This window comes from Mastigoproctus giganteus, chromosome 10 (assembly GCF_048544385.1).
Source record: "Mastigoproctus giganteus isolate SK-2022 chromosome 10, ASM4854438v1, whole genome shotgun sequence".
In the NCBI taxonomy this organism is placed as follows: domain Eukaryota; kingdom Metazoa; phylum Arthropoda; class Arachnida; order Uropygi; family Thelyphonidae; genus Mastigoproctus; species Mastigoproctus giganteus.
This window is the reverse complement of record NC_143584.1, coordinates 170,202,113-170,225,483: the sequence shown is the minus strand read 5'-3', so window position 1 is coordinate 170,225,483 and position 23,371 is coordinate 170,202,113. Positions and strand designations below refer to the sequence as shown.

At 33.3% G+C, this 23,371-nt stretch overlaps 1 protein-coding gene across 8 annotated transcripts in view; it reads left to right on the top strand.

Moving 5' to 3' along the window:
* Tlk (Tousled-like kinase) overlaps positions 1-23,371 on the top strand; it is a 651,915-nt gene that overhangs the window by 427,213 nt on the left and 201,331 nt on the right. For all 8 annotated transcript variants that reach the window (XM_090383577.1, XM_090383580.1, XM_090383576.1 and 5 more), the window contains 3 exons: positions 1,917-1,963; positions 14,646-14,867; positions 20,287-20,397. In XM_090383577.1, the coding sequence (XP_090239703.1) occupies positions 1,917-1,963; positions 14,646-14,867; positions 20,287-20,397 (380 nt within the window). The remainder of the gene's footprint in view (positions 1-1,916; positions 1,964-14,645; positions 14,868-20,286; positions 20,398-23,371) is intronic.

Sequence of the window (23,371 nt, the reverse complement as noted above, 5' to 3'; positions counted from 1 at the left end):
TTTTGTATTATTCCTGGTTTGGTGTTTGACTGTGCATGACAAATTCATAATGAACAATGCTCTGTAAGTCAAGAAATACAATAAGCATCATTTGATCAAGATTGCCTTGCTTTCTTGAGCCTTGGAGAAGATTGGGAGTCTTCCATTGAGAGGACTGGGCCTTTGTTTCCAGGTCATAGCCTTACACCCATGATTTGTCAGCAGTAACAATGGAAGAAATGAAGTGTGGATTAGCAGCAAGATACTAACATGCAAAAACTCAGGTATCGGTATCTATTAAAATATCTGAAATATGATATATCCTTATACAGGTAGTTCTCCGACTTTACGAGTTAATTTGTTCCTAGCGTGTGCTCATAAAGTGAGAATTAAATCCCATAGACATAATGTTAAAAATGGGGTTATGTTCTCAACAATGAAATTAGTTAGCTAATTAGTTTGTTTAAACATTGATTGATTTATCCAAAGAAATTAAAGCATAGCCTGTAAAATCAAGCAAATTATAATAATAAAGAAATTATTTGTGACTTACAAATTTTAAAGAATGTTTATTCTTCATCAACCACTAAATGCACACTCGTTGATCACTTATTATTGGCTCGGCACTTGTTGGTTTGTTGCACAAGGAGTCATCTTCTTCAGAAATGCTTCAAGAGGTGTTTGTTTCCAAGATAATCTTCTCTTTTCTTTATAAATTTCAATAGTATGCATAAGCATTTTTTAACGGAACGCACAAATTGCAACTAACACGATTTGCGTTGAGTAACAAGTTTTAAAAAAAAGAATGCAGAGAAGATTCTGAAAATTTATTTGGTTTTTTTTATATACGATTGAAGATTTCAGTAAAGGAGAAACACATTTCACCATAATAACATAAAAACCCACACAATTCCAGCTATCGGTATTTTTACAAATGCAATAACATCGAGTGTACTACCCGTTTATAATTGCTTGCAGTAACAGAAAAGCCCAATAAACCGGAAAGTGCAAGTTTTTTTAAAAAGAGTTTTAAAAAAAAGAATGAAGAGAAGATTCTGAAAATTTATTTGGTTTTTTTTATATACGATTGAAGATTTCAGTAAAGGAGAAACACATTTCACCATAATAACATAAAAACCCACACAATTCCAGCTATCGGTATTTTTACAAATGCAATAACATCGAGTGTACTACCCGTTTATAATTGCTTGCAGTAACAGAAAAGCTCAATAAACCGGAAAGTGCAAATTGTTTTTATTGTTTTATGGTCGTGACTTCCAGAAATGTGCTTTAGAAAACTATCACAAAGCCATTGAAAATTGGTTCTTATAACATATGATAATGATGAAAGTGTAGTGTGTTTAATGATTTGAATTGGTAACTAATGCAATTTACACTATAAAAAAGAGAAGTTATATAGCGAAAATTTCAACTTCCAAGGTCGTGGAGTGTATTACACAAAAAATAATGTGTTATTAGGTTCATGATACGATGGTATCTCTGGAACAGATTAATATTGTAAAGCTGGGTACACTGTATTTTATAGCTACATACGTGGTTTGAAATGTGGTATTTATGAATGTTTAACATTAATTTTTTGCAATTAATGTTCATATTTTCGATTTTGTTGATACTTTAAAAAAATAAAAAAAAAAACTTGTAAACCCGGGAACTCTTAAATCGAGAACTGCCTGTATATAGGAAAAGATATCAGATCCTTTTGATTTAATCTCTTTCCTTGTATATTACTTATTACTTCTCCTAGAATAACAGATTAATTACTCCTGTAGTATATCTTCTTTGAATATTCACTTTGGTTGTGAAAGTATCATATATTTGTATATTGCTTTTACGCTCCTGGATGGTCCTATTATTGGACCATCTAGTGATCGTGCCCACTGTTCATTCTTTAAGATTATTATTAATTTTAATTCTAGGTAAAAACACAAGGAGCGATGCAAAAAAGATAAATGAATACTTTAAAGTAAGTAACTGAAAAGTGAATATTAATAAAACATCGTATAAACTGTAGATTCCTCATTTCTTCTTGTTTTAATTAGAAATTGCTAAATAAAGCAAAAAAAAAAACTTCTGTGCTTTAAATGTAATTATATACTATAAATTCCTGCAGCAACTGTTTATTTTGACATTCTTTTGTGTTCTTAACCCTAAACTGATGGTGGTATCGTGTATATGATTTTAAAACTGTTAATTTGATGAGAGTCAGGTTTCTCACTTCTAACTCACAGATCTAAACACAGCAAAGGCTCAGCTCTCCAAAACTGTTCTGCCTGTCTGTATATCACTTGTGATATGGATATCTTGTACAACTTATAACTTATAGAGTGGGCCTTTCCTACAAGTTTTTCAGGACGTATACATGCACAACTTGTAGGTAATTGCATGAGAATTGAAGGCGTTACTCATAATAGCTGTAGAAACAATGCTTACAAAAATATTTAATATATGCACTTAAAATATTTCACATTTGTATCTATAAAAAGTTGCATATCAGTATCAACTTTAGAAGGTAACTAAAAAAAATGTATAATAGAAGATAAATAATTACAAAATTAACAAAATAAGGATGTTGCCACACAACTTACAAAACCAGCCTCTCATCAGGTGTCAACAGCCAGGATTCCAAGCATGTTGCTGTTTTGCTTGCAATCCCAGCTGTTGACACCTGACAAGAGGGTGGTTTTTAAGTTGTGTGGCAACATCCTTATTTTGTAAATTTCGTAATTATTTCATCAATTCTGTTATTATACATATTTTATTTGTTACCTCTTAGCACTCTCCCCCCCACTTTTTTTTTTTTTTTCATTTTATATTCCATATACATACTTCCATTTTTAATACTTTTATTCAAAATAATTCTATTATTTTGTATTGTTGGGTATTTTCTTGTTATTCTCTATAGTTTCATCTATATAATTTTATTGAAGGGCATTAATTGATTTAGTAAAAAAAAAAGAAAAAAAAAATATATATAAAAAGTTATAGATGGTTATTTGATATTTTCATTTCTCAGTATTCTCTTTTTACTTAAGGTAAAAAGAGAATACTAAGGCTTTTCTCAATACTCCCATAAATTTTTTTGATTTGTTGTAGTTATTCTGTGTTTATTGCTGTACTGAAATACTAGGATCCCAACCTCATGGGTCAGGCAGTTAAACTCCCAGTATTCAGAGTACCACTGGCATATGCTTTGCTCTTCTCTTTGTCTGTATGCTTTCATATTCCAATTTTTATACCCCATGAATTATTGAGTATTCATGGAGGATTTGGGTACTATTGCTATCCTGTTTCTTCCCTCGCTTTGCCATTTTTTTTACCCTCAGCTTATTTATCTTTCATTACAACCTCCACCCCCCCCCCCCATCTTATGTATATAAATTGTGTATATATTTGTTCTGTCCGCTATATGTTGGGCTAGCGGTTATTCTGCTAGTAATTTACTAAAATTTTGATAAATTATTACACTTTTCTTATTAAGGCCCTTTACCTAATGATAGGACAATGTTATTACTGGAAAGTAGCAGTAAGAAATAGATAGCTTTTGCTAATTATTATATTGATGCATTGAATAGTTCTAGCCCTTAATAATGTACCATTCAATATATCCTAAGTATGATAATTAGCAATAATTTTAGTTATTTTGTTAGTTTATTATTTTTTTAGGGCTTCTCTATAGCTCACACACACAACTTTTTCTTTCAGTATTAAATAGCCTGTTTTCCACTTTTCTTATGTGCATAGCTTTACTCACTTTTTTTTTTAATATATATAATTATCCATATTTTTTTATTCTCTAATATCACAGTCTAATTTAATGCTTAATCATTTATTCAATGACATTAATCAGTTCTGCTAAATTTACTTTATATAATATCATTCTTCATTTATATGCCTTTACATCTTGAACTGTTCGTTAAAAATTTGTTTCTATTATATATATATAATAGAAATAAATATAATATATAATAGAAATATAATTTATTTATTTCTATTATATATATATATAATATAAATATATATGAAATAAATATAAAGATGATATGACAAATGCACATGAGTGTGCAAAGCAGCAACAAAGGGTGCAAGAGATTTATGTATGAGGAAGAATTGATAAGTCTGTTAAAAAGTGCTAAGATTGATGCATAAATTACACAAAATGCCAAACTAATAGGAGAAAGCAGAAATTGGAGATATTATAGGCATGAGAAAGAATGTGAATATCCTATGTGATATTATGAATTAAACAAAATTAAAAGCTGAATCACAAAACCAATTAGATAGAAGGAACTGTAAAACAAAAATGATTAAATTAATATAAGGAGTAGTAGCCAGCATCAGATACTTGATCATGTATCAAAAACTACATTTCAGTACTTGTCCATACCTGTGGAAGAAAAGCAAATTTAAGAATAAAACTAAGTGAGATCAAATAGGGAGTAAAACAGTATATCTTTCATAAAATTATGGACAAGGTAGTACCTTGTCCATATTTTTGTGAAATATGGACAAACGAAGAATATTACAACTTTCTGAAAGTGATAAATCCCAAGAAACCTATAGGTAAAAAGAAATGCAAAAAAGAAAAAATTAGTCAAGAAATACTTGTCATGATGAACCAAAGACAACAAAAACGAAGAGCAAAATAAACACTGACAAGGAGAAAATTGAGTATACTGAGTTATGCAAAGCCATTAGAGACTCGGGGAGGACATAAGATTAACACAAGAAAAGTAGAACAAGCATTAAGGGAAAACAAAGGACTTAAATCATCAGCAGCATACAGAAAGACAAATGATACTGAAACTGAAGAATAGCAATGCATAATTCAAATAGGAGAAGACTGCTATAGAGGATTATACAAAGAGCGAGGGGAAGATGCCAGCAGTGGGGAAGATGGATCGCAAATTAGTAACACATATGACATACCCAACATCCTTCCTGATCAGGTAGAACATGCATTGAAAAAAATGAAGAATCAGAAATTCCAGGGGAAGATGAAGTTACTGTAGAGTTGTTAAAATTGGGAGGAAGAGACATGACACAAAAACTGGCAAGACTCTTCACAAAATGCATTAGAAAAGGTGTGGTGCCTGAGGAGTGGAACAATGCAATCATAGTTTTGCTGCATAAGAAAGGAGATAAATTGGAAATTATAGACCAATTAGCTTGTTATCCCACATCTACAAGTTGTTCACAATGGGCATTACTAACAGATTAGAAAGAATACTTGATGAGAATCAACCGAAAGAGCAAGCTGGCTTTAGAACAGGATTCTCAACTATGGATCACCTTCATGTAATATCATAGCTAATGGAGAAAGCAAATGAATATAAAACACAATTATGCCTGGCATTTGTGGATTATGAAAAGGCATTTGACTCCATACAGCATAAGGCAATGTTTCAGGCACTGTAATGACAAGGCATAGATACTCCATATATTATAATTTTGAAGAAAATATGAGAATGCTACCTCCTTTATTAGACTAGACTAGACCAGAGGTTCCCAAACTTTCTCGGTTCACGCCGCCATTACTGTCCCGGTAATTTTTTCACGGCACCCCTAGGCCAAAAAAAATACCTACCACAGTGGTTTTCGACCTTTTAATATATACCTATATAATAATTTTATTCTTTATATACAGGTACTAAATAAAGATCAATTATAGATCACCACAAAATTAAAAAGATACGGTACAATGGATACTGTACACCTTTTTATGATGAAATAAATATACAAATTTTAAAAATAATAATAAGTTTAAGTAACTTAAACCCAAATTACACGGCACCCCAAGAATGTTGTTGCGGCACCACAGTTGAAAACCACTGGACTGGACTAGACAAAGACAGTAGCAAATTTAAAATTGGGAAAGGAGCTTGACAAGGAGACACAATATCTCCGAACATGTTTGCTGCTGCCCTTGAGCAAGCTTTCAGAAGATTAGATTGGTCGCAGAAAGGAGTCAATGTGAATGGAGAGTACCTAAACCATTTAAGATTTTCAGATGACATTGTGGTCATGAGCCACGATCCCAAAGAATTAGAGGAAAATCTTAATCAGTTATGCACAGTTAGTAAGGATTTTGGACTAAAGATGAATATGGCTAAAACAAAAGTAATGATGAACAAGTATGCCACAGAAAGGGAAATAATGATTGAAGGAGCAGTAATTGAAAAGGTGGAGTCATGTATTTATCTGGGACAAGTCATTAGCTGTAATAATGACTTGTAATAAATAGCTGGAGTCGAGAGAAGAATAAATTTTGGATGGATAGCATTCAGGAAATATAGTCACATACTGAGGAGCAATATCCCAATTTGTCTGAAACGTAAAATAATGAACCAATGTATACTCCCCACCATGACTTATGGAAGTGAAACTTGGGAACTCACCAAAAGAATGGAAGAGAAGCTGAGCACTACACAGCGAAGAATGGAACGAATTATATTGGGAATCAGACTGGTAGATAAAAAGAGAGAAACATGGATTAGGCAGCAAACTCAAGTAAAGGACATTCTTATCAAAACTAAAGAACTGAAATGGTCTTGGGCAGGACACATAGCTCGAAGACATGATGACAGATGGACTAAGAAAATAACAGAATGATACCCAAGAGGAGCTAGAAGAAAACCTGGAAGACAACGGTGAAGATGGATAGATGAAATTCATGAGTTTGTGGGTAGTAAATGGATGACTGTTGCCCAACACAGAAGGAACTGGAAAGTTGCGGGAGAGGCCTTCATCCTGCAGTGGATTGAAAATGGCTGATGATGATGATCACATAGGATATTCACTCTCTTTCTCATGCATATAATATCTCCAGTTTCTGCTATCCTCCTATTAGTTATGGCATTTTGTGTAATTTACACATCCATCTTAGCACTTTTAACACACACACGCACACACCCTTCTTCCAGTCACATAGCTTCCCTGAGAAGCTGTTGTGGCCACCAACAAATTCCTTCAACTGCATCAATCATGTGCTATACGAGCGGTATCACAAAATGTCATGCCCAAAAGTTCACTGATCCTATCCTTCCACCTAGTTGCAGGTATTCCTTTAACAGCAGTTTTTGGAGTTGGTTTGTTATGTGGTCTCTGTGGCATCATGCATCCCACAAGATGCTCTTGAAGAGGAAAGGTGACTACAGCAGAGCCTCACTTAGTGCAGAAGGCTGATTACAACTGGTTTTCACCTGTTTTCCAGAGGTCATATTGGTGTAGTAACATCCCATAAAAACCTTCTGATCCTGCTGCACATCCAACTGTCAGATTGTCGACAGGACACCATTGAGCACACATTAATGGAGCAGCATTACAGTTCAAGGACATAAAAGGCAATGCATTTTCCGCATCATAAAATCTTATTACTCCTTTCTTTTCTTTTCTGCAACCATAAGTTTGTCATTTTCATTAAAATGCCAACAGACATTCATTCCTGATAATTCAAGATGAAAAACACAAACTTGCACACCCTCTGTAAACCACACACACACACAGAGCATGTAAGGTCATCACTCACAGTGATGACTATATATAAACCTTCATAACGTTTAATTTCTATGGCAGAACCTGTAAATGTAATGAAATTAAGAATATAACTAATATTGTCATAAATAATTTTACAGCAAAATGATGCTGCTTTGAAGGAGCATACTGCCTAAACTTCAACCTTCATTTCAACACCATGATTCTCTTATCAGTGCACTGTTTATGAAATGGATTCATTGTTTTAAATTTATTTTAACTTTTTTCATAATTGCTGCTGATTTTGAATAATCTATCTCCCTCCTGTTCATAATTGTCACAGAAGTGACATTACTGAAGTGGAACAAGCAGAGCAGTAATAAAAATCAATCCTGTGCAAAATGGATTTTTAATCATTAATCAGTCAATTTTTTTTTTTTTTTTTCCTTTTCCCAACACTCCCACTAGCATTATTATTGCAAAAAATATGTATATTCTGCAATGTAGTGTCATACCACTTACCCAGTTTTGATTTCTCACTAACATTCATTTCAACACTGTAGAAATAATGATTTGTTTCTACAGCTATGGCATAAGCAGTATCATTATCCATTATGTGTTTAAAAATTCAATCTCTCTCTCTCTCAAATTGATTACTGTGAAAATCAAAAAAAAAAAAAAAGTAACTGGTATGAAATTACTTTTATTCTTGAAATTGGGATCTGAGTCATCTTTAACAAGATTATCCACTGACTTTCACTTCCGGTGCTGGCTGAATTTCCTCTTCTTCCACTCATTCCCTTTATTATTCCAACTTGACCAGATTCTTTTCTTGTTGGTCAGTTAGCTTCACGCTATTCCAGCATTCCCTCCATGTAAGTTATGTCTCCATTTCATCAAAACCAGTCTTATTTGTAAATTCCACAATCAGAGAAGTTAGTATTAATATTAGTCATATGGTGCAAGGAAGCCCTCGTCTTTTGCTGCTCTGGCTAAAAAATAATATATATATATATATATATATATATATATATATATATATATATACAGTCGGACCTCTCTTTAATGAACTTCCATATAGTGAAATTTTCTATGTAGTGAACTTTTTTGATTTTCCCCTTGGTCATTACATTGAAAATAGTTTCCGTATAACAAAGAAAATTTCCATATAATGAACTGATTTTGAGAGACTTTGTTGGCCAGAGCTGCAAACACGCTTTGTTTGCAGCTCTGGCCTTTAGGTAATAAAGCTGATGCTATAGAAAGCACGAATTAAGAGTTAAAAGGATTAAGCATTGATCCCTTTAGCTTTTAGTAGCTAAAGGGATTAAGAGCTAAAACATTTTACAATTTAATGGTGCCTGTAAAACCCTGCAGGAGGAAATTGGCCAACTACAGCGTGGGATAGAGAAAGATGGAAGTTTTGGGAGAGGCCTTTGCCCAGCAGTGGATCAGCAATGGTTACAAAGAAGTAAAACCTATACAACTTATATACTACTATGCTGAGAATACCACTGGTCAGCTGTCCACAGCCATTGGCAAAGATTAAGGCATATTCCTGATGTGGGCATTGGCTCTGGTCAACCTATTTTCTATCCTGAGCATCTTATTAGAGAATTAGGAGAGACTGATTTTCTTTTATCTCGGAATTCATCTGTTGTTTTGAAGAAATGAGTCATCCACATTTTCACTAAATTTCACCCATCTCTGTTTGCATGGTAGCTACATTTGGTCCCTAATTTCAGCTTTGTTTTAACTGTTATGCAAGTAACCTTACAGTGCCTAAGAGGAAATCCTTGAGTGTAGTGTGAAAAGGTGGAAGTGCTTAATAGTGTAGATCATGGTGTTAAAAAAAAAAAAAAACAGAAATCTCTTTAAAATTTGATGTCCCTGCCAGTAGTGCGTCAACCATTCTGAAAAACCCTGTTTCGATTTTCAAACTGTTTGAGGAAATGGGACCCAGTCAGAAGCATGAAAAATTATGCCTTTGGGAAGATGTAGGTGAAGCAGTTTTTAAGTGGACGAAACTGATTTGAGATCAAAACATGCCGATATCAATGCTATTAATAATATAAAAAAAAAAAAAAAAAAAAAAAAGGCTATGGAGAATGCATCTTTTTCTGGGGCACAAAACATTCCAAGCCAGTTCTGGTTGGCTGGACAAATTATAAGAGCATCATGACTTACTTGAAAAAGTTATTTCTGATGAAAGTGGAGTTGCAATCGAAGAAGACTATACCCATTGGAAAGAAATAGTTTCAAAAAAATTATGGAGGACTAAGAGTCCAAAAACATACTCAATGTTGATGAAACATGTCTCATTTTTAAATGTTTGCTGACAAGACACAGACTTTTAAATATGATAAATGTTTAGGTGGTAAATATAGTAAGGAGAGAGTTACACTCTTGGTTGCAAATATGGCTGGTAATGAAAAACTGAAGCGTTTGGTAATAGGCAAAAGTAAATAACCCCAGTGTTTCAAAGGAGTAAAGTCATTACAACTGGACTAAAACTACAACAAAAAACCTTGAATGACAAACGAAATTTTTGAGCAGTGGATTTTAAATTTCAATAGAAAAATTATGAAAGAAAACAGAAAAATCGTGTTGATAGTAATAGAGGCATGTGATGCAAGAAAGCAAGTGTATGAGCTTATTTTGATTGTTGACAACTGCCCTGCCCACCTTCACTTGGTAATTTCGAAACTTACAAGTGTGAAGCTTGTTTTATTTCCTCCGAATACCTCATCTAAACTGCAGCTAATGGACAATGGGTCAAGGCATTATCAAGAATTTGAAAATGTACTACTGAAAATGCATACTGAAAAAAATTATACTGAGAATAGAAACCAATTAACCTATAGATTCTGTTATAGATTTGCAGTCGTGCATATCAGAGATGGCAAAAGTGTGGAGTCAAGATATGACGAAAACAAAGATTAAGAATTGTTTCGCAAAATCAGGTTTTGCTAAAATGCTAATTAACAGAGATGAGTGGGATGAACTGCTAGAAGACATTGAGCAACCTTAGGAAGAGTTTTGAGCGATGTTTGATCAGTGGAGAAATTGTTCTTAATGAATTTTTAGGAGTTGATAATAATGTCATAGTAGCTGAATATCCAAGTGACGCCAACATTTTGGAACGTATTTAAAGAACTAATGACGATATCGATGATGATTGGATGAAAATGAGGGCAATATTAAATCTTCCCAACAAGGAACTTTGGCAGCATTTGAAACTTTGCATTGAGGCTTTCAGTGGGAAGAAAATGTAACAGAAAATATATCTGAGTGTTTAAAGTTTTAACAAAAGTGAACATTTTTATGAATGGTGTACAGTAGAATCCAGTGTACAACAAAAAATAACCAATTATTTTACAACATAATTCTTAAAAGTGTACTAATAAATTGTGGACATCATGTAAGTAGCCATTTCTTAGTATGTATTAATAAATTGTTTTAAAATGTTAAAAAAATTTATTCATTCCCACTTCTTTCTCATCTTTTACTATATTTCTGAATTTACAGTATTTTTCATTGTTGAAAAGGCCATATTTCTTTATAATGAATTTTTTCAAGGGACCAATCGATTTCATTATAGAGGCCCGACTGTATATATATAATAATAATAATATAAAGCACATATTTGACTCCTTCCTTACAGAGGTATTTATCCATCTGAGCTAGCTTTGAATTTCCCCAAGCATTTAACCTCACCACCCATGGAGACAGCTTATTTAAATAATTAACAACTTGCTGGCAAAAAGAAAACTTTCTGCAATCCATTCCAAACCTCCCCACTCCCGTAATTTTAACTTTCAACTCTGAGAAAAGTTACCTCAATCAAATCACTTCTATGGTGTCTACTTTCCATGCTGTGTAGCCCACATATTCAAAGTCTTTCTTCGCGTGGGTGCCCTTTTTGCTCTCACCAGACATTTTACCCATCTTTTGACCTTTCCAAGGAGCTCGATGCTTTTTTTTTTTTTTTTTTTTAGTGTAGTCTCCATACACAGTATTCCAAGTGTGGTCAGTTGCCTTATGCAGTGGTATTATGACCTCCCTATCTCTACAAGCAAATGTTTGATAAATAATCAATAGGACACCATTGGCCTAACTGCCACTTCCATCACAATTACTGCATATATGCCACAACTCCAGGAGCCATAATTTCTATTAGGCTCAAAAGATTTTTCTAATAAATAATCTTCTGAAGTTTCAGTATCACTAATTTCATGCTTTCCAGCTTCATTTCACATGAAAGGTCTTGCTTCTATAAATATCAATGCAAAGTACCTATTAATTTCATCTAAAATATCAGCAGGGCTATTTATAACTTTCCCGCATCCATTATGCAAGGGTCTGATTTGATTTGTTCTTTTCTCCTCAGTATTCAATGAGGTAAAAAGTCATTGTCATTAGAGAAAAACTCATTCCCATTTTTTGCTTTCTCTCAGCCAGCGATTTCTCATAATCTGGCTTTGCCAGCCTAATCTTTTCTGTGATATTGTTACAGATCAATTTGTAGCTGTTTTAGGCTCAGTTCCTTTTATTTAATTCCTACTATTAGTTCACACTCTCCCTATATATATTTATATATCTTGTTCAAATTTTCAATCGTTAATAAAATACTTTTTATTCATCCACTCAAGTTCAAATAAATTTTTTTAAACTTGTAGTGGATGACACTTGATGTTAATACAGTTTTTTCATATATTAATTCATTAATTAAATTTAATTAATTTTAGTTTTATATGGGAGAAAAAAATTTCTCTTATATAAATTTAGGAATAAAATTGAAATCAACAGGCAGTAGCTCAATCGGTAAAATGCAAGGATTTCAGTATTTTTCACGTGAAGGTGAAAAATGCGAGTTCAATTCTTGCGAAAATCAATAATTTTTTGAAAAATTTTTGTTATTCATCCACTCAAGTTCAAATACATTTTTTTTTTTAAACTTGTAGTGGATGACACTTGATGTTAATACAGTTTTTTCAAATATTAATTCATTAATTAAATTTAATTAATTAATTTTAGTTTTATATGGGAGAAAACATTTTCTCTTATATAAGATATTTAGCAGGATATAAATTTAGGAATAAATACCATCAGTGGCGAAGCGTGTAGATCGCTGGAAAAAAATTTCTTTTTCAGATTCTTTTTTCATTCTGGGTTCTGGTCTGAGTCAAGGAGGGAACAAAATGGAAAATGAAACATGTGAATAAAAATAATAGTCCAACACCATATATAGAAAGGAAAATGGAAAATTGCAAGGAAATTCGCTTTCTATTTTGCCACTTAATATTGTGATTCTGTCATATGTATATACATATTTATATTAATTGTAATTATTTAATAAAAAGTAACTAAAATAAAATTTTTCTTTGTTGACCTAAGTAGGAATTGACTTTAAAAATTTTTTTTTTTTTATATTACTTGTTGCTCTGTAACTTTTCCATGCCATCTTTTTGTGCCCTGTTAAACTGTCTAGTTCATTATTCATCTATCTCAGAATTCTCCTTATGCAGTGTTTTCTTAATGGTATATATGCTTTCACGGCTTCTTTGGTGGACACAATCGAGAGTAATCCCAGAAATTAGCATGAAAATTATAGCAGTAGCACATTCAACTGTTATGGAAAATTCTTTGTGAGCAGCAACTCTACCTATATCACATGCAACAAGTGCAGGCCCTCTCACAAGATAATTTTCATCTATGTGGTGCATTTGTCAGTGGCTTCTGCAGCAGTGTATTGAACTATACTGGACCTTCTTATGGGAATACTTCAAGGTTTTTGTTTACATTACCCTGGTTCATAATGCACAAGTTCTCCGAGAATGGATTATGGATGGTTGTCAAACAATTTGGAACACTAATAATTTTGAAACATTTGACAGTCTGTGAATAGGCTCTGTGAGCTATGCATTGCCTGCTCAAGGAGGTCATTTTAAACACTTGTTGTGATGTAGACATAAAGGAAAGTTCTCATCAGTCACAGTGTGCATCAATTACTGTAATAAAAAAAAATTATCTTGACAGATATCCTTAACCTTTACCCTGTTCCAATAAAGAAAATGGTCTATAACTTGAAAGGAAGCATTTTCGAACATAAATCCATAAGAACTTTTTTTCATTTTTCTGTTCAGTAGAACACACTCAGAGTTTGACAAGACCTTTCAAAAACACCCTGTATATTCTGCACATACCGTTCATTGTAACCCAAAGGATTCCTCCTGTGATGTTTCTTTTTTTGTGAATTTCTTTATATAATATCCTTGCCAGATATAATAGGCTTTGAATGTTTTTATCAACCCTTGTTCACTGGTTGCAACAAATAGGCCATATTTGAGAGTAAATGGGCCTGTAGTACTGGGATCCATTGCTTAAATACAAATACGTATATCCAGTAAAAATTAATACACGTTTAATTACAAATGGTTTGCAGCTTTCGAGGCTAAATGGGCCTCTTCATCAGCAAATACTAACAGAATGGAGAGGCTGATGAAGAGGCCCATTTAGCCTTGAAAGCTGCAAACCAATTGTAATTAAATGTGTATTAAAATTTTTACTGGATATGCATATTTATATTTAGGCCATATTTGTTGTCATGAAAGTGACTTTAATGTCATCCATGCAAGTAATTTTTATGACAGTGTCAACAGTGTCTTAAATGTTAACAAGATGGCCACGTGCATTGTCAAAAATAAGCAAGGCATAGACTTTCTCATATCTCTTTCTTAGCGAAGGGAGAGAAGAAAATTTTTATATTTAGAATTTTAAATTTGAAAATTAAAGGTGATGTTATATTGAATCAACATAAGTTGGAACAGTGTTCTGAAAGTGACTCTTTTGTATATTATGCGTTCATACTCCTTCGGCCCCTTGCATGGGGAAAAAAAAAAAATGTGCATGTGTGTATATACCTGCATACTCACAAAAAAGGTCAGTGAATGGAATGACAATATATATATATATATATATATATATATATATTTTTTTTTTTTTTTTTTTATGAGCTATTCATATTTTACTTATGTAGTTATTTTGCTCTGACAGAAAACAATGGCAGTGTTAAAAAAGTAACAGATATACTTTACACAAAGAAAAAATTTAATTTCAAAATAGGTAATTATTTCTGTATATGTATATTAAACTTTAATGTTTTTCTCCTCTAGTATCCTCAGTCACCTCAAGGAAATCCACTAGCATCACCTTTAGCAGCTGCAATTAACAGTACTCTTGATTATACGGCAATGATGATGCCCCTCCAAAGGCCAGTGCAGGTAACCCAAAGAGTCGTCCAAACAGATCTCACCATAAACAAAATCAAGGAACTGGAGAGTAAATCAGCAATGGATCTTGAAATTAGAGATAACAGGATAGAAGAATTACAAAGGGTAAATTAAATGGTTTTTCATATTAGCATGAAAAAGTTGATCAACTGAATTTTCCTTTAAAGTCTTTTTACTATGAAAGTAATAAAGTGATCTGCAAACTATCATTTGTTTTTTTTCCCTCTTTGTGGAATTATTTTATGGCCACATTCTGAACATCCTACATCCTTATTTCAGGAAGCAGAATTGTTTATAGAGATAGGTAGAAAGATTTTGGCAATTCTGTTTACTGAATGAAAGTGCAGAGTTGAAGAAGGGGTTAAAACTGTGCAAGGTAATAATTAATGATGACCTACTTTTATATCTCCCTCTTCACTACTTTGTATCCTGTTAGTTCCAGTTGATATGGTGGATAGCACTTCAGATTAAATTTAAATTCATAAACTTTTAGGGAATATGCAAAGAAACATGGATGTTAGATGATTTCGGTAAGAAAGATATTATAAGAACAAAAAGCCTAAGTGATTGTTGTGAAATTGGTGACAAACACTAGATGAATAATGCTAGTTGTGACAGTACCAAACTTAGACATGTTTTTTGCGAGGTAGTGACTAGTCACAGACGGGCAGACATTCTTTGCCATTATTACCAAGGTGGATCTAATTGATGAATTCTATTGATGGGATATGAATAGATAACAGTTGTGAAATTATTTCAGTAACTGGAATATCCAACTCATTTGTTCTGTGGTGATGGAAAAAAAGAAAGGATAGACATGAATGAAGAGGAAGTGTGTCACTCTGTCATAAACATTTATTTAAATTACTAATCAGAGATTGATACTTTTAAACATACAGAAAAATGTTGTCCTCATTTTGCAAATTTTTTTATATGTTCTTATCTGTAAAATCTGTTAGAAGACTAGTTCATTTCCTCTTTAAGAAATGATAATAGTGACATCTTTGATATGACTGTTGATCTGCCAGCAGTTTGTTTTTAAAAAAGTCTTGATAGTTATTTTATTAGTAGTAAAAATTTGCAATACAAATGTATAATTTCTTTAAGTTTATTGAATTAAAGATATCGGATATCATGTAATGTTACTGTCAGGTGCTGTAACCCATTTGTATGCCATCAAAAGCAAACATAGAGGGTTTTTTTTTTTTTTTTACAGAGAGGGGTTACTCTTGTTTGTAACAAGGTTCTCAACAGTTTACAGACAAAAATCTGAATAAATTTTAATGGGGAGCATTAGAGTACCTACTATATAGTCACAGATCCATTCCACTGCAACTTTCAGGTGCTTTAAGACCTAAAACAATGTTTGAAGAAATGTAAACTGCTGGCAGTCATGTGTCACAAAATATTGGCAGCCTTTTATAGCACATTTTGATACTATTCATTACAAACTTCTCAAATTTTTAATATAGAAATTGTGACAAAAATTTACCTTTCAGAGCATTGTCTGTTTCTCATTCAGCGAGTACCATAAATACAGAGTAAGCAAAAGTAGCTTCACATATTTGGTACCTTACAACTTTTTATTGTTTACATAGAACGTTGTACCAGAAGAAAAATAGTACAAACCCCAAAGTTGCAGTGAATGTAATACAACGCTTCAGTATGACTCCCAGCAGTAAAGCAGTGTACATCCCAAAAAAATAAACTTTTTTTCCAGATGTGTTATAACACTACTTGTATAGGTGTGTCAAATGCCACACTGATCCTTCTCAAGTCATTCACATAATGGTGGGGGAGAGCTTATACATCTGGCTATGCCTTAGTATAACTTCACAAAAAGAAGTTCAGTGGTGTGAGGTCTGGTGAACTGGCCACAGAAATAGTGCTGTTTCCTACCCATTAACTTAGAAGTGGAGAGTCAAACAGCTTTTTTGGAAGTGAGGGGGACACACCATCTTGTTTGAAGATCACATTGTTGCAAAGATTGTCCTGAGCATTTTGTGAGATCAGATAACTCTCCAGCTTGCCTCAGTACATAGGACCAGTGAGTGTTCTTTCAGCAAACAAGAATAGGCTGTACACTTTTCTGAAACTTACAGCACAAAACACATTAACTTTGGGACTGTCTGACATGTGTTCCAAAACTATGTTGGGTTTCTCACTTCCTCACATTCTTACATTGTGCATTCATCTTGCCTGTGACATAGAATATATACTTATTGTTAAACACAAAACGCTTAAGCATCTTTCATCTTCTTCCATCTTAATAAACATGTCCATAAAAAATGGCTGATCTTCTGTTCAGGGGTACTGGTTTGTACTTTCTCTAACTTGTATGGCTTTATATACAGCCACTTATACTATAAATGGAAGCACTTTCCATACTGTTTTTTGTGGACTGTGAATGAAGCTCCTCAATTATGGTAGACTTTTGCGTGGTCTACTACTATCATGGAAAATCAGGGCGGACTGTTGGACCCTGATTTTCTACTCAAACGAAGGTGAATCAGTGATGAATTGGAGGCCATATGGCAGATTCAGTGGACCAGTTCTGAGAAAGGTTGTCATTTGTACATCTTCTTGGCTCCAGTTTGGGCTGGCGACATGTTCTGTTCTCTCAGGGCATGACCTGAAGTTGGGGTTTTCTCCAATGGAGTTATGTGCGTGCAAGGAGCCAGAGACTTGCCTCTGCATGATGCTATATTGTCTGCTGTATATGGACATAACAGTGAGATTGGAGTGGAGTCTCTCTCTCTCTCTCTCTCTCTCTCTCTCTCTCTCTGTGTTTTGGAGGAGCTTTTTGCTAATAGACAAAATTATAGTCAGTTTAATTTTGTTGAAGTCGCTTTTTCCAGATGGGCGATGCCCAGGTAGTAGTAGTGACCTACTTCCTCGCGATGGGGATGGTACATCACTACTTATCCCAAGTCACCACCCGGGCTTTCAACCAGTTGGGTTTTTCTGTTGTGTTTGAATATTACTCCTACTAGAATGGTAGAGTTTTACAACACGAATGAGAACCAAGTCGCATATGGGCGTAGATTATCCCCTTGTATAAGGCAATGGTCAGGCCACACTTTGAGTACTGTATACAGGTCTGGAAGCCTCCTTTTAGGAAGGGCACAGAGAAGGGCAACAAGGTTAGTGAATGGAACAAAGGGTTGCTCTAATGAAGAGAGGCTTAAGATTTGCAGATTTGTGTCTGGTGATGAGGTGATCTGATTGAGGTGTATCAGGCCTTGAATGGTTTGAGCAAGCTCAATGCTGATGGAATTCTTCCTCTTGCCCAGATTATTCACCTGAGGGGACATAAATTCAAATTGAGGAAAGGCAGTTGTAGAATAGATGTGGAAATTTGCCTTTAGCCAGCGCAGCGTGTGGTTGATTGCTGGAACAAACTTCCATCTGTCGTAGAAGTTGACAGCTTAAATACATTGAGGGAAGAACTAGACAAACATTGGTGCAAATGGATGGGTGAAATGGGAAGGGTTTTTTTTTTTTTTTTGGCTGATGCTGTATAAGCTTGCTTTCTTGCATCATATGCTAAAGTTACTGATGCCCCTAAAATCCAGCAAGAACACAGAAAATATCAAGTATGGGAAACAGGTGTGTGAATTTTATCTGAAATATTGAAAAACAGAGGAAAAAAACAGCATCATACTGATTATATCACATTATACAGAAGTCATTTTCCAAAGGACAAGTTTCAGAAGATTGAAGAAAGCCATCAATTTTACCAATATATAAATAGTAAAATAAACTGAGTGTGAGAATTACAAAGGAATTACACTCCTTAGTAATTCCAGATTCTTTTGTAACCTTGATAAGCTTACAAAAGAACATTTTAGGTTTTAGGGTAAACTGAAGGTGCCAAAATGAAATATTTGCAAGTATAAAAAAGTCAGAAACAAGAACTTGTATTTAGGATTTGTTGATCATGAAAACAGCAGAGATAAGTATACTGAGAAATTTTCATTTTCAAATTTTAGAAAAATACATTATCAAGGAGAATCTTAAGGAGCTAAGAATCTCTTCATGATGCATTAATGATGAACCTGCAGTGAAAATTGAAAGAATCATTGGAAAATGGTTTAGGGTTATTTTATCACCACTTCTTTTATGGATAATTTAAAAGAATGTAAGTTACTGACAAAGTTTAATGTGGATACTGTTAAAAATTGAATATTTATTATATGTGGATGATATTGTGTTGTTAAGTGGTAATTTGCAATATAATCAAGACTTTGAATAAATTAAAAGCTGTAGAGAATTTGGCCTGAGAGCTGGGTGAGAAAAGTGGTGAATTATCAAAAATTAGAATAGATGAAATGAAAGTTTTAAGAAAAATAAATTGAACAATAGATGGAAAGCCATATTACAAATGAGAAATAACCATGAGGAAAAAGAAAGGATAGGAGAAGGAAGCTTATTTAAAAAGATACTTGAAGATATAACAGGAAATAGTATATTTCCTGTTATATCTTCAATGGAGGAAAATGGTGAATGGAAGGCTGTTATACCTAGTGGGAGTAAAATTCTATATTGTATAAATCAGTCCAGATAGACTGATTTATACTGACAAGGTAACTCATTCACCCACCTATCTATAACTGATTTGGATGTTGATGATCATAAGGAAAAATGGAAGAAAAGAGGACAGGAAGGAAAGATGTACTCATAATGGATTACTCCTTTCACTCTTACCTTTTCTGATTAGAAGGGAAAGTTACTGTGACAAACAATTACTGTACTGTCAGATTGGTTATTGAGTTGTTGTAGCAATAAAAGTCATGATACACAAAAAGAAATGATGTGTCTATAAAGCATTCCACTTCATTGTGCACTGCAAAAATAATTCCTAAAAATTAAAAACATTTTAAATTCAAATAGATGTTGTTTATTTATTTTAAAATATTTGTTCCATATGTTATGGTAAAGCCATGAAAGAATTTTAAGGATGGATTGAATGGTTTTCTCTACTAATTCTTAATATTGAATTTGGACTCTAATTATGAAATATTAGTTGGATTTGTGTTGTGTTATCATGAGCTGTAGTAGCATATAATTCTCCTATGGCTAAACTTGATATCAGCAGTGGCCAAACTTTCCTTATACTGAGTGTCGAAAAAAAGTACTGCATAAGCACAATACAAAATTATACATGAAGTGTTTTGTTGACAGAATAATGGCATTATGGAGAAAAATGGTTAGAAATATTCATTATGGGCAGGGTGTTTTGTATTATTATTATTTATTTAAGTGTTTCAGTAGCATAAAGTTTATTTTTTTAAATAATAACTGACAGAGAAATTAAAATTAAAGAATCTTAATTTTAATAATTTATCTGTTAGGATTTGAATAAATGGTGTATTTTACTTTTTATTTTTTTGCATTATACTATGCAGGAAATTGTAATTTGCATTTGTACTTTATGTTATTTTTTTCATTTTTCTGAAATATGGACTTATTTTATGTATTTTTGTATATATATGTGTTTTTTTTTTTTTTTTTTTTTTCCTAGTCAAATGATGAACTAAAAAGGCAAATACAAGCTCAACAAAAATTAATAGAAAAACAGAAAGACCAATTGGCAAAATCATTAGAAGTCACGAAACAGTTATTAATAGAAAAGGTAGGTATTAGAAAATAGTTACAATAAAAAATGTCATACTGTAGGCAACTGTTGTGTGTATATGGGGGGGGGGGGGACAAATAAGCCTGTTTTTTGCCAGAATTTGGAAGTTCTCTAAGGCCTCATCTTGTACAAAAGAAATTCTTTGTACTGGATAGTAAAGATTGGGGTATCTGAAGTAATTGCAGTATGCATTTGTGACCTAAACCCTATAGAAAGTGTGCTGAGTTCTCTGCTAGAAGTCACAGAAAAATCTCTACAATAAGTGTAGTTAAGAAACAATGTACTCCCATAAAGTATGTTTGTTGTGATGTATATTAACGGTGTTGATTAGAAGGACCTAAAATAGTTGTGGCCTTCCTAAGTAGTTGTTGGCAGAAGCCAGTTACTTCTAAGTATGAGGGGTATTCAAAAGGAGTAGTCAAGTATATAGTTCTTGTAATCCCCAACTCATAAAATTTGGGTGGCACATTAAGATTTCTCTATATAGTCACCACCCACAGTTATGCATTTTTCCCATCTGTGTTTCAACTAGAAAATCCCTTCTTTGTAGAGGGCTGTATTTTGCTTGTCAAACCACTCAGTTACTGATTTTCAGATGTTCATTGTCCACAAAGATGCTGTTTCAATTTCCCAAACAAGTAAAAGTCAAATGGGGATATATATCAGGTGAATAAGTTGGACGCGGCAAAGACTCAGTCCCCAGTTTGGTCACTGTTGTTCCTGTCAGTTTGCATCTGTGAGGTGAGGCATTGTCATTCAGCAACAGCACTCCACGGTACAGGATTCCTTGTCACTGCCTCATGATGTTTTCTCATAATTTGGTTAATAGATCCACAGTACCTCCCTGTCAGAGTTTTACCCTTTTCAAGGAAATAAAAGCAGTACTCTCAAACAGTCCCAGAAGACTATCAACAGAATCTTCCCAGCTGAGGCTTGCAATTTGAATTTTTTTTTTGAGTTGATGACCCAGTATGTTTCTACTGCATGGTGGCAACTTTAGATTCTGGATCAAAGTGGTGAACCCAACATCATTAACAATTTGGGCAAAAAACTCTTCTTCATTTGGAGTGGCATGCTCCAAAAGAGACCTGGCAAAGTTCATTCTTGCCTCTTTGTGACTGTTGCTCAGCATTCTTGGAACCCACTGGTAAGACACCTTTGTCATGCATAGCTGCTAATGTTGGATAAGATGTACTGACCCAGGGGTAATCTTTACTTTATTTGCTGTCTGTTCAACATTCATTTTACAGTCTTCCATAACTAATTTATGCACCTTGTTGACCATTTCCTCATTTTGGGCTGTTGCTGCCACCCAATTCTTGGATCATCTTCACTTCTCTCTCAGCCATGCTTAAATTCAATTATTGTTCAAATGTTGAATGATTTCTAGTAATTCCACATCTCTTTGGTTAGAAATTTTATAACAATTTGCTGCTCAAATTTTTGCATCTTTGGCTTGATTGTCAGCAGACTTCAGAATCACACCTGCCAAAAAGAAACAGAATAAGTTATATGGCTGAAATTTTGTACAGCTACTACTAAGACTATCTCCTATTCCTTTGTACCCAAATCAAGAGTATATGTTTGACAAAACTTTTTGAATGCCCCTCCCACTACATTTCATCAATACTGGAAATACAAGTCATATTTTAATTAACATATTCCCAAACTTTTTAGGCCTTTTATGCACTTCAGAAGGAAACAGTGAGAAATACGTTGACTGTATTGTTCTGGAATAAGTGAATATAATTTAGCCTACTGTTATTTTGTATTACAGTTAACCAAATGTGGAACAAGATGATACTAGATTATATTTAAAAATTTCTCTAATGCACAAATGAATGCAATATATGGATATTCCTCTGTATGTTCAGTAGTTTACAGAGGACAGACAAAATGACAAAACAAAAGACCAGTATTATGGAGAAATGGATAGTCAAATAACTGTGACCATTATAAAATTTTTTTTCATAAAATTTCATGAAAATCCATCCATGAGTTGAGGTGTTACAGGCAGACAGATGGATATGGTAAAGGTTAAATTCAATAAACCACCATTTTATGTATGAAAACCACATAAAAATGAGTATTGTTACATGGCTTCATTCATTTAAAGAAGAGAGAAGGTAAGCTTAGATTTTTCTAATTTGAGTGACATTTGAGAAAAAGGCTCTGAATATTAAAGAAAGATAGAGTGGAGGTCCACAGTAACTCTAAAAAATCTCTAAATAAAACACTTCCAAAATGTTTTATTTAGAAGTGGATTGTTTTAAACATCATATTTTATTGAGTGCAAATATGTTTCTTAAGGCAGTATTAGTCGTAGTAGTATAGATTTAAAAATATCAGTGACTACCACCTTTAATTATAGAAGTTATAATTATATAGAAAAAATTTGTATCAAAATTTAAAATTGTAAAATCTGTTTATTTAAAATATGAAAATTAAAATTACAATTTTATTTTGCTTATTCTGAGGAACCTCTCTTATTTCTTGATATTGCACAAAAGACATTTAGATCAGGATGTTAAAAGAGATTAAGCATACTCTGACCCATGCTGAAATGTTGGGAACCCGAAGGAAATGACTTAGAACAAATATATATGTGTTGTTAATGTTAACTAAGAAACAGTAAAACTTCCTGCTATTTCTTGAAATAGCTGGAGGACTATTTCAAGCTAGAATTGAAATAGGTAGAGGATCAACATTCTACAGGTGTTTATGCTACAAACAGGATGTGAAAGTAAGGAAAAGGTTATGTTCAAGAAAGAAATGAAGGAGTATTTAAAGAAATACTCCACTCAGCAAAAACTTTCTAGTTTTTGCTGAGCAGGCTCCACTATAATGAAATAACGGTGGCTTCATATTTCGACAGGCCGTGAAATCACTCACGCCACTTTATTCTCCAGTGGAATTGGAGAATGCAATAACTGTCAAAATTGGAGGCAGAGTTTCTGCATAAAAACAATGT